At 35.8% G+C, this 12,201-nt stretch overlaps 1 protein-coding gene across 3 annotated transcripts in view; it reads left to right on the top strand.

Moving 5' to 3' along the window:
- LOC118198631 (alanine aminotransferase 2-like) overlaps positions 1 to 12,201 on the top strand; it is a 77,824-nt gene that overhangs the window by 14,044 nt on the left and 51,579 nt on the right. For all 3 annotated transcript variants that reach the window (XM_085808883.1, XM_085808882.1, XM_085808881.1), the window contains exons 4-5: positions 1,864 to 1,972; positions 11,070 to 11,200. In XM_085808883.1, the coding sequence (XP_085665009.1) occupies positions 1,864 to 1,972; positions 11,070 to 11,200 (240 nt within the window). The remainder of the gene's footprint in view (positions 1 to 1,863; positions 1,973 to 11,069; positions 11,201 to 12,201) is intronic.

The raw sequence follows: 12,201 nt of genomic DNA, 5'->3' as shown, positions 1-12,201 counted from the left end.
GACCCGAGACATTTTCGGTGAGGTTTGAAAAAATCCCGCGAAGCCGCAACATTTCTTCCATAGCTAGGCGGGACTTCCTTTCAGGCGGGGCTCTTTTTTATAGGAGTCCTCCCGTTTAAACCAGTCCTACCAGAATCTCGTTTCTTAGAAACGTCCCGCCTAGCAGGGACTGTAGCCATGTATGGTAACCTCTTTACGGACACTATACATTTACAAACATCCACGACTTCTCTGGGATTCGAACCCGGACCCTTCGGTACTGCAATCTGAGTCACTAATCACTATCCTGTTTGGGTGGCGCATATAAGTAGCATCTTTAACAAGAAACTGGACGACTACATGCTACAAATTTATATTCTTAACCCATGCAGGCATATCAAATCTCAACGAATGCGAACGAAGCCCCTTTCAATTGGTCAGGTACTTGCAGTACAGTAGAATCTCATTTATCCGCATAACTGAGGTGGAGTCATTTCGAATGAACACTTTCTTTCGGAAAATTCATGGTAAAACTATTTGCGGCAGTTAAAAGTAAAAAAAGGTAATTTAAAAGCTGGTACCTTCTGACTAGCGATAGAAGAAAAATTGTCGTCCGCCGCTAAAAAAGGCACTGTAATGAGGAGAGGATATTTGTTTTCAATTTTTCTAACTACATTCCTAACTAAAATAACATGGTTTAAATTACTTTTTTCTAGTTCTTTAGGATAAATCATCAGTAACAGTGGCATTTAAAAATTAAATAAGAGTGAGCAAGCCGATCAAATTGCGCTGCTACGTACGTACTTGTTGTAGTCGAATCTGTAATTAGATAAATTATAACACATTTTTGCCTTATTATTAGATCACACCTTTAACTTCACATCTAAAGAACTCTGCCTCGAAAGAGTAGATTAAATGTAGAATGGCTAAAACGAAAACCTAAAAAGTAACTTTTAAGGTGTTTCTTTCCGCCTTCTTAGCATGCCTTCGTGGTGTAATGGTGAGCACGTTCGGCGCGTATTCGAGAGGCTCGAGTCACGGCGAAGGCATTGCTCATTTTTCGTGTTTCCTATTTCGAAATAACCGAATGTCTTTACAGTGGCGCCCGAAATAAAAAAAGGTGGTGGATGATGATTTTCTACCACCAGGAATTGGCGATTAGGTCCCCTAATCCCCATTCGGCCTTTGAAAGGAAGAGTATAAAAGGTATTTTCTCACCTTCTTTAGCATGCCTACGTGGTGTAATGGTCAGCACACTCGGTGCGTATTGGAGAGGTCCGAGGTTCGAGTCCCGGCGAGGGACTTGCTCATTTTTCATGTTTTTGGCTTCGAAATAATCTAGTGCCTCTACAAACTATTAATAAAAAATAAAAAGTTTTTAAAATTAGTGAGTTAATACTTGTTGTATAATCTTAAGGGAAGAAAGTTTTCAGAAATCGATCGCAAAGACATCAGACCTTTTTGAAGCTTTGTATTTTGTTAATTTCTCAGTATAATCTGAAATTTCCTACCGCCATGGTTTTAAATGAAACTAAAAGAGAGAGAATTAAAATAAATAATTAAGGAATAAAAAAATTTAAAAAAAAATAAAATAAAAAAATAAATAAAAATTAGCTACTTTTCAATTCCAAAAAACTTCATTTTAACGAACGACTAAATATGCTTAATACTTTCTTTATTTCTGATATTGCTGTTCTGACACTTCACTTCAAATATTTTTCCAAAGAAAGTTTGTAAATATTTCGATGAAAAAGCCACTAACTGACTATACTGACCATGGAAATAAAATAATTGGGAAAGCAATGACAGTTGTCAAGCATGTAGTAGAGCTAGAAAATCATACAATTTAGAAGAAAACTTAGAATATAATTAGTTTTTCTTTAGGTTGTATCACTATGCTTTAATCCAAGTCTTCTGCAAAGTCCTTCCTTCCCATCTGATGCAAAGCAGAGAGCCATGACCATCTTAAAACATTGTAGAGGATGTAGCACTGGTATGCTTTATTTTTATATTATTTTTCATGTATTATTTTGTATTTATTTCTTCATAAAATAACTTTGCTCTTTAGGCACAATATGGATAACTTTATTTTCGTTTTTAATTACGTGAATAAAACAAAGTATTTGATGTTCAAAATAAAAGTAATTAATTTTAAAATAAATGTGTTAGTAAATTAATCACGGACTTTCCCAATGTAAATATTGACGTTCATAAAAGATTAATATCTTTTGAAATTACAAGGGAAGTCTAATCGAAATGAATAAAGAAAAGTAATTCGGCTAGTTGGAAGAACATTCAAGTCCAAATCGAGGAAATTTTAGATGTTTTCAGCAAGATGCAGATGAGTGCAGGATATAAAAGTAGTGGGATTAATAAAAAATTATTCTAAATCATTAAAAAATATCTGTTATGACCTTCCAAGGGGACCATCAAATTCCTTCCATATTTTCCAACAAATTCATATTGTACAGTAAATAAACAACTTACAGTGGAACACAACGACTTCAGTTCCTTCGAGTTAGAGATAGAAAGTGAATTTTTCGTCCTATTTCCAGTTCTATAGTTCTAAGATTTTGGAATTTTGTAGAAGAAAGGAAACTAGTCTGTTTTCTTTATTATTTAATGAAGCAGATATGACATTTCGGCAGAAGCACGCACCGAACTTATAAAACCAAGGAAAAATTAGAAAAATCTCTGTTCACTGGTTAAGTTTTAAAGGCAGCTCCCCTAACAGTTATATGAATACGTTGGGCACACGCAGAAGCATAAAAATGTAAGCCCCTTAGTAGCATTATGCTGACAGATAACAGAAACAGTACACAAGCACGGCAAACTTGCACTGTGTTAAAGCTTACAAGAAAACGTATAACCGACATTTTCAGCTTTCAGTACTTAAAGTTATAAATCACACTTCAGCACGAAGTAGCCTTTAATTAAAGACTCGCATTATAGTACATTTAAAAATAGTCTCTGTCATTAAAACACTATAACTGCGATGATTATTTACACATTAGAATCAGTTTCAACGAAAACAAACTTTATTATCATGAAAGAAATCAATGACTCTCCTCGCGAACGATGTAAATCGTTCTCAAACTTGAATATCTCGTGTGTATTTGTGTGTATTTAATTATGGCAAAACACACTAGGGCTATCTGCCTAAGGGGAGGGATGCCTTCGTGGAGGACTTTCTAAGGGAAACTGGCTCGTATACACGTTACACATGGGGAAAACCACGAAAACACCCATGCAGCCAGCCCGTTCGCGGGATTCGAACCTCGGACCGAACTACCAGTGTTCAGCGACTTTACCGCTCGGCCGCTGGTGGGCCCCTTTGAATATCTCGTACTGTTGCCATACACAAATTGCTAAATTATACTAACAAAATAAGTAATGCATTATTAGCATCCTCCCACCTTTTGATTATAAACCCTAATCAAAATATAAAATTACCATTAAATATATTAAATAAATAAAACACAGAAATACTCTCAAGTATAAGAAATAATAATAACAACCAATAAAACAATGCTTTGGAATAAAGAACTGGACACTCTGAAAATCAATATGGGATTTTTGAATGTAATTTGGAAAAGATAACAAAACGAAGCATGTTATCTGCGATTCATAAGGTATTCGATCTTTTTGATTTTTTCTTCCCCGTTATCCTCTGTCCAAAAATAATGTTACGAAATGCATGAAGAAAAGTGTCAGTTGGGACGAGGAGTTGACTGGCGAACTTCGTAAAGATTTTTATTACAATGGCTTGAAGAATTAAAATGCTTAATTGAGATTGAAATTCTCAGATTTATTCAAGTCACTTCAAAAAATTTAAGTAAGTGTGCTCTTCACACTTTTGTTAATGGCAGCAAGCGGTTATGCAGCGGTCTTATGCAGCGGTTACATTTCTAAGAATTGAGAACAACGATCGAGTTGAACTGTTTCTTCTTGCTGCAAAATCTCGAGTTGCTCCTTTAAGAGGGGCCACTATGCCAAGAATTGAGCTTTTGGCAGCCGTAATTGGTGCTAGATTGACAGATTCATTAACTAAAGGGAAAGAGTTAACAAGTATTACTGGAGTGATTCCCCAACAGTGCTCGCATGGATTAAAAGAGATGAAAACTGGTCTGTTTTCGTGCGAAACCGTGTTAAAGAGATCAGAGAACTCAGTAAACCTTCAGCTTGGAAGCACGTTCCTGAAGAAAGAAATCCTGCTGATCTGCCATCCCGAAGTTGCAAGGCGAAATATCTAATTACATCAAGATGGTGGGAGGGACCACACTAGATGAAAGGTCCTACAGAATTCTTTAATTACAAGGATCCTGTAACCACCATTTCCTGTTCCATAGCTGGAATGAAGAAGAGATTGAAAGGGAGAAGTTGAAAACTACTAGCACGATGACAAATAATGAAACCGTTTGGGATAATAATTGGTATTACAGGCATTTTTCTAATTATGAGAGAATCGTACGTATGGTCGCCTGGATTCTTCGTTTTAAGCATAATTGTACAAATACCGAAAGCAGGAGATACGGAAAGTTGAATGCAACAGAATTTCGTGAAACGGCGTTAAAGATATTACGTATTATTCAAAAGGAATCCCTTGATTTGGAACATGATAGACTCAAAACACTTCAGGTATTTAAAGATGATCGGGGCATCTATCGTGTAAAAACTAAGATTATTTACAGGAAGGATAGTGAAGACGAAGTTGTGAAACGACTTATTTTCTCTGTTCACGTGAAGAATTGTCACGCAGGTGATCAGATACTTTTGAATCTGCTTAGATTGGATTCTTAACGGAAGAAAGACTGTGAAAAACATTGGGGCTAATTGCACAATCTGTAAAAGATATAGTTCAAGGAACATGGAAGCGATATGCGCACACCTTCCTGAAAATCGTGTTAAAGATGCTGCGGTATTTCAAGTTACAGGGGTTGACATGGCTGGGCCTCTGTTTCTAAAGGAAAGTAGAAAGAGTTGGGTGTTAATATTCACTTGCGCAAGTGTACAGAGCAGTACATTTTGAGCTAATTACTGCCGCTTACACAGGCGCCTTTTAATGGCATTTAGAAGATTTATAGCTCTCAGAGGAAGATGTACTATTGTATATTGTGACAATGGATCTAATTTTGTCTGAGCATCCAATTCATTAAAACAACTAGATTGGAACCGTATACAGAAACATGGAGTCGTTAATTCGATTGACTGGAAGTTTAACTCACCGATTGCCGCATGGTGGGGCGGTTGCTGGGAGAGAGAGAGAGGAGCGACTAATAAGAATACTGAAAGATCTCTTAAAAAGAGTATTAGGAAAATCTCATCTAAATTATGAAGAAATGGCAACTGCTCTGGCAGACTGTGAAAGCGTAATCAACTCAAGACCTCTGACTTATATCTCTGAAGGAGATGTGATAAAGCCCATTTCTCCATCGATGTTTCTTCAAGACATTCATGAATGCAGTGTTCCAGATATTGATGCTGTGGAACAAAATTCTTTGTCAAAGAGATTCAAATACAGACAAATCATACTTAAAGAATTGAGGAACCGATCTCGGTCGGAATACTTAGGTGCTCGCATTCAACAAGGGAACAATAAAAATTTAAGACACCCATTGGTTGTGGGTGATATTGGTCTAGTGGGAGCTGATACCAAAAGAAGAATTAACTGGCCTTTAGGTCGTATTAGTGAGCTTGTTCCAGGTAAAGACGATAATGTGCGGCTTGTTAAAGTGCAGACTTTACACCAAGAACTTCTTCGTTCCTATTCAGACAATATATCCTCTTGAGATAGCATCTCCTATTGACTGTCCTAAGCCTATAGAATCCAATAGTTTGACCAAGTTCTCAAAGCAGCCTGTTAAACAGGATAATGGTGTGTTTGACAAGCCAAAATTTAGTAGGACTAGTAGAAAAATTAAGGTTCTAGAAAAACTGGACTTATAATTTAAATAAGTGCTGTAGTGAAATACTTTTATATTTGTTGTTATTATTATTTCTTATACTTAAGAATATTTCTGTGTTTTATTTATTTAGTATATTTAATGGTAATTTTACATTTTGATTATAGTTTTATAATCAAAAGGTGAAAGGATGTTAATAATGCCTTACTTATTTTGTTGGTATAATTTAGCAATTTGTATATGGCAACAGAACGAGATATTCAAGTTTGAGAATGATGTAACACCGCGAGGAGCGCCATTGTTTTCTTTCGTGATACTAAAGTTTGTTTTCGTTGAAACTGATTACATTGTACTCGTATAAATAATCACCGCAGTTATAGTGTTTCAATGATAGAGACTATTTTTAAATCTATGATGCGAGTCTTTAATTAAATGCTACTTCGTGCTGAAGTGTGATTTATGATTTTAAGTACCGAAAGCTGAAAAAGTCGGTGATACTTCTTTCTTGTAAGCTTTAACAGTATATACTTTCCTTGTTTGTGGAATTTAAGCAATGTAATGCAAAGGATTTACGTTCTTTGTGTAACTCTAAATATGTACTAGAGTGGTATTATGAAGAATTTCAATTTAACAACTTTTGTAGTATAGTTAATCATAGAATTATATAAACTGAGAATGCATACTGCATGGAAGTAGGCATAGTACAGTTTCGACCTACTTTGTAAAAGTAAAATAAATACTAGGTCGCAGTATGTGCAGTTGTTGCCGTATTGCAATGCCACCAATTGTGTAGGATTTTCTTGCACAGAAGTTTAACTCAATGTCCTTCAGACCGTACTAGACAAGCGAGTTATTGCTCGAGTCTGTCAAGTCTTCAGAAGGTTAGAATAATCTCTTTTTTTTATTTAATTCTTGAAAATAACAGAAGGCTACAGATGAATGAAATTTAGATTTAAGCAAAACGCTCTAAGACTACACAGAATAGTCTACTTTAGCTGCCTCAAGCAATTAACAGCGCCTTTTTAAAGATGGTTAGCAAAATTCATAAACAACTTTGTAATTAACTGTGGGCGGCTGGTGATAGGACGTTGACTACTAACAAGGTTCCCAGAGATTCTATAACTAATTTGAATTCGGGTAAGGACTACGAAAGGAAGAAGTTATAATAAAACTTCAAGTTATCAAAATTGGATAATTAACATAAAATCCTACAATTAAAACTTGTATTTTATAAATAACGTTCCACATGCAATGTATTTATGCTCAGATATAGTCCATGCACGACAAACTTTGCCCCAAAATCATTTAGTTCTAAATGAACAGAAAATGTTGCACTATCACCAGTAGCAATATTCCTTTCATATATATGATAATGCTCATTATGCTTTTTCCCTGTAGAAGGCACTCATCAATTCGTAGGTAGTAATTAATTTAAATCACTAAGCATTATGGAAGATAATGTAGTTCTGGGAATGTTATATTTTAGAACTCACCTTTTTCTCAAATCTGATTTGCTGATTATATATATCACATTTAAAACTAAGTTAAATAATCAGCCGAAGCTGCACAGAGATAATTAACGCGATTTGGCTCTTATCCCTACCACAGACGTACACAAACCGACAATTAATATGCACGACCGTAAGAAATTGCTAAGAAATTTCTGCCGAAAAGAAACAAACAAAAACCTATTAATAAGTAGTTTTATAAATTGTTTTCCACGATCAATATCGAACTAAAATTAAAATAGGTACCTAATACCATGCATTGTATGAAATAAATAAGTTTTTCCTATTTAAAATTACCACTCTTTTTCTTCAAAAAATTACTAAATTGCGCCAAGTTGGTTACTAATTCCAAAGTACAGTATATTGCATGTTTTATCTTATTGTGAGAATATTTCACGCAATTAATGTTTCAAGTATTATTTTTTCACTACTAGTTTTCATTTTACTTTGTGGAGGACGCTATAACTGTAACTGTTAATTACTGGACTCGTACAGACAGTCAGCTGACTTGTTATCTGTTTTCAACTTCTAAATAAGGCCCACCAGCGGCCGAGCGGTAAAAGCCGCTGAACACTGGTAGTTCGTTCCGGGGTTCGAGTCCCGGCGAACGGGCTGGCTGCATGAGCGTTTTCGTGGTTTTTCCCATGTGTTACGTGGATACGAGCCAGTTTCCCTTAAAAAGACCTCCACGGGGCATCCCTCCCTTTCCGTGTAGTGCCTAAGGGCGGAGCACGTAATAAATTTAAGAAAAAAAAAAAAAAACTTTTAAGTAAAATATTTCCACTCAGAAGAAAAATTAAAATAAAACCTTTTATTTGATTTTCAGCTTATACTACGTACGTAATAACAGAAAACAGTCTCCGAAATCGAAAGAAACCAAACAGAAAAAATGTTTAATCAAAATTCAAATATTTAATTACGAGGTAAAGCGCCATGCAAACTTTGGCTGAGGTTCTCAAATGCATGCGAAAAGTTACGACTAGCCAAGCTAAAGCCGAAATAAGTAATACAGTGGCTGGGAGAAGTAACTGACTGGCAGCAATAGTTGTTAAAAGCTTTCTCGAACTCAAAACCTCTATTCTTAAATACATCAACTTTCATTCGTAGGAGCGAACACGAAAGAGAAGTGAAAGTAAAGCAAATTTTAGTAGAAGTTTATGCGAAATGGATTGTAAGCGGTATAGTTTAAAAGTAGGTGTTTAATCTTAACTGTGATCCTTGAACCGTGATTTTGTAATCTTGCCTATGGTCTTCACAGGCTTTGGAAAGCTGCCAAGAGTTAGCTGTGAGCAGTAAATAGTAACGAAGATTAGATTTCCATCTCGAGCCCATGAGTTGTCGATTGGGACTAATATATTATTGTAATCAATCGTAATCCAGGCATAAAAGCAAATAGCCTGCTGTCGTAAAGTTTGATAAGAAGCACTCAATTTTAGTACGGTATTATTTCAATTTTCAAAAAACACGGAAGTCTTTTTCTTTGGACAGCTGTTTGTATTTATGACAAGTTTTAAGACATTTCTCATCGTTGATGTTATACCTTCAAGCAAAAAGAGTTTGGAATTTTATCAGTAGAGTTTAATGTTAATTAAAAATGTCATCCTCATGCAAAATATTTTCTCATTTTTATAAGCCTACGAGTTACGTAGAATTGACTGAATCATGGCAGACAAATCTGATTTAAATCATAGTAGTAAAATCTGATTTATTTGAGGGCATGAGGGCAATCGTGTACAGAATTTAGATACTTAAATTAATTGAAATATATTGCTTATAAATTTGATTATTAGGCTAAATTTTATTAGCTTTACACTGTAGCTTGATTTGTTCTTATTTTCTTTTATGGTTGTAAGGAATAAATTATTGTTACATTCCTTTAAATTAAATTCTAAGCAGAAGTCCTTAATATGCAAGATTAATTCAATAAAATAAGGTAACAATAGCTCTCACATATTTAATAATCCTTCTTATAGTCAAATTTCCTACCCGGAAGATAGCAAACGACCACAGCATTCAAACGTTGCCTGTAGATGACGCAGGTGTTGTATCAGCGCTGCGGAATAACATGCATAAAATGGTTGCATTAATGGTCTTACCACATATAGCGACGTGCAACGCTAGAAGGAACTTTTTCCAAAAATGAGTTTCTCTTAGCAGTAGTTTGAATAGGAGGTTTCTACCGGAAACAGTTGAACTCAGCGGTCCTGTACGTGTCTGCAAAATTTTACGAGGCTGGAAAATTTGTTTCGTCTTTAGTTCTGTCTCGCGTAGGAGAAGAATGAAAAAGATATACTTCTAGATGACCCCGTCAATCAATTAACCAATCAGATTTCTTGGAAGTGAAGATTCTAGGAAATGTTTTTCGTGACATGCAGTTGATGGAAGTTAGATGGTTTAGCTATAGCGGTTTTACGGAAACGTGGTGGAATGTTGAAGTGCAAAATATGATAATATTTGCTTTTAATGGAAATTTTACGCGCAGGAAATCGTCATGAGCTCGTTTAAGTGCATGGCACAATGTCGTGTTACGTAAACAAGTTTGGTCCTGGTGCAGGGTGCTCGATAAATGCAGGACAGGTATGAAAGATAAGCAATTGTTCTGTAAGGCGATATATGTTTAGCGCGTGACAATATTTTCCTTGTTCACGTTCAGACTCAAGACTGGTGTCCCATTCGACTAAGCGATATTGCTAAGGAGCTGGACATCTAAAGGGCCTTTCAGACTAGGGTTTATCTGAGTTAATGGAGGCAACTGACTTAGCCGACCCATCTCCAAAACCAGTTTTTCCCCATAGCGCAGCAAGTTGAAAAATAAGAACTGCACCCACAGCGGAGCTAGTCGACACATGGGAAGTCATTACTATCGTTCATGAGCAACTGGTATACCAGAAGATGTGTTAACGTTAGGCGTCCAAGTAGCTCATTAACAATCATCCGTGAGCATGAGATTGCACTTTATGAGGATTAACGAAGAAAGTATTCCGTTTCTGCACCCTACTGTTACAGGGAAGTAAACTCTGGTGCATCTTGTGACATCTGAAACGAAGCAAATGTCCACGTTGTAGAAACACCAATTATAACCTTCTTTTTAAAAAACTAAAAATAGCGCCTTCCGTGAGGAAATTATGGAGATGGTCTTTTGGGATTTCCAAAGCATATTACTGTTAATTTAATCCAATTAGACGCAATCACTATGACTCCTGATTTATTACTAAACTTCTACTGGAAATTACTGGATCACCCTCCTTATATCCCGGAATTAATACCTAGTGATTTTTATCGCTTCGCTCCTTTAAATAAGTTACGAAATTCACAATCGACACGGACGTTCAGCAGCCCGTCATGAGGTGGTTTTAGGGAATGGACATTAATTTCCTCTACTTTGGCATCGATGTTTTGGTGTATTCTTGGAACGTATGCTCGGAAAAGCGTGATGAGAACTTTGAAAAGTAATGTTTACTAATGATTGGCATTAAGTAATCGCCTGTGGAATAAAATTTGTCTCTAAGAGAGCTTGTTACCTTACTTTTTGAAATTCTTTTGTATTTTCACTTAATTTAAGAAAACTTTATATTAAAAAGACTATATGATTAACAGTTTTATAGATACTGATTTAAAAAGCTATGTTTGAGTACTAAAAAGGTAAAACGTTAAACAAATCATTTGTTTTGTGATCTAGGTTCATACACTGATTGTTCTGGAATGCTGGTTGTTCGTCAACAAGTGGCTGAGTTTATTCAAAATAGAGACAGTGTTCCAGCGTCGTATGAAGACATATTTCTCTCAAATGGAGCTACGGATGCTATAAGGGTTTGTACACATTTTTCTCGAAGTACGAAGTATTGGATTGTAGTTCACTATCATTTTTTTCTCATGATTGTTATCACTGAATAATGCTTGACGAATTGACATCCAGATAAAACAGCATTGCCTGTTATATAAGCGAAGCTTCTTAGCTCCTATATCTATGTTTTACAGCTGAATGTTATCGAATTCTACTTTGATTTTTGACAACATGAGGCAAATCTGGGCGTACAGTACTACTTCATAAAGATTTAAATAGTATTTCTCCCTCTTTTCCACATGTCTTCGATTGGAAGCATATTCGACGCGTATTCAAGAGGTGCAGGGTTCGATTTCCGGCGAGGGCACTGCACATTTTTTACGTCTCATGCTTCAAAATAACCTAATGACTCAACAAATGGCGCCCGAACTAAAAGTGATGGACAATAATTCGTCACCACCAGAATTTGGCGACTGGGACCCTAATTTCCATTCTTCCTTTAAAAGGGACAGTATAAAGATATTTTATCCCTCCTTTCCGCATGCCTTCGTGGTATTAATAGGAAGCGCCAAAGTCCATGTCCTGGGGAGGGCATTGCACATTTTTCATGTCTCCTGATCTGAAATAACGTAATGACTCTATAGACTGCGCTTATCAATTTGGGCAATGTAAGTCATTCTTTTGTCATTGTGATTATTCTGCGCTATTCTGCGAAATTTCAATGGGCGATTAATGTGAACCTTTAATTACAAATAATGGTCTTAGTTAGGTATAAGTTCTCGTCTACCCTACAGCTTTGGTCTTCTGAGTACCTGCATTTTCGACATTTTATCTATAATTTAGCTTTAGTCTTCTAACTGCCTATATTTTTTAACCAGTTTCATAGTTTTCTGATGATTTATCGAGTGAAACTTCATCGTCTGCAATGATTTCTTCAGTTTTACAACTTTCAACCTTCCTATTTTTCGCTAACCTACAGAATCTAATGCATGTTCATGATAAGAAATGTTGGTCATTCTTCAGAAAT

The sequence above is a fragment of the Stegodyphus dumicola genome, chromosome X2, assembly GCF_044657685.1.
Source record: "Stegodyphus dumicola isolate Sdum_Otavi_A_Nest chromosome X2, ASM4465768v1".
NCBI classification, from domain to species: Eukaryota; Metazoa; Arthropoda; class Arachnida; order Araneae; family Eresidae; genus Stegodyphus; species Stegodyphus dumicola.
The sequence above is the reverse complement of the archived record's forward strand: the minus strand, read 5'-3'. Positions and strand labels throughout refer to the sequence as shown.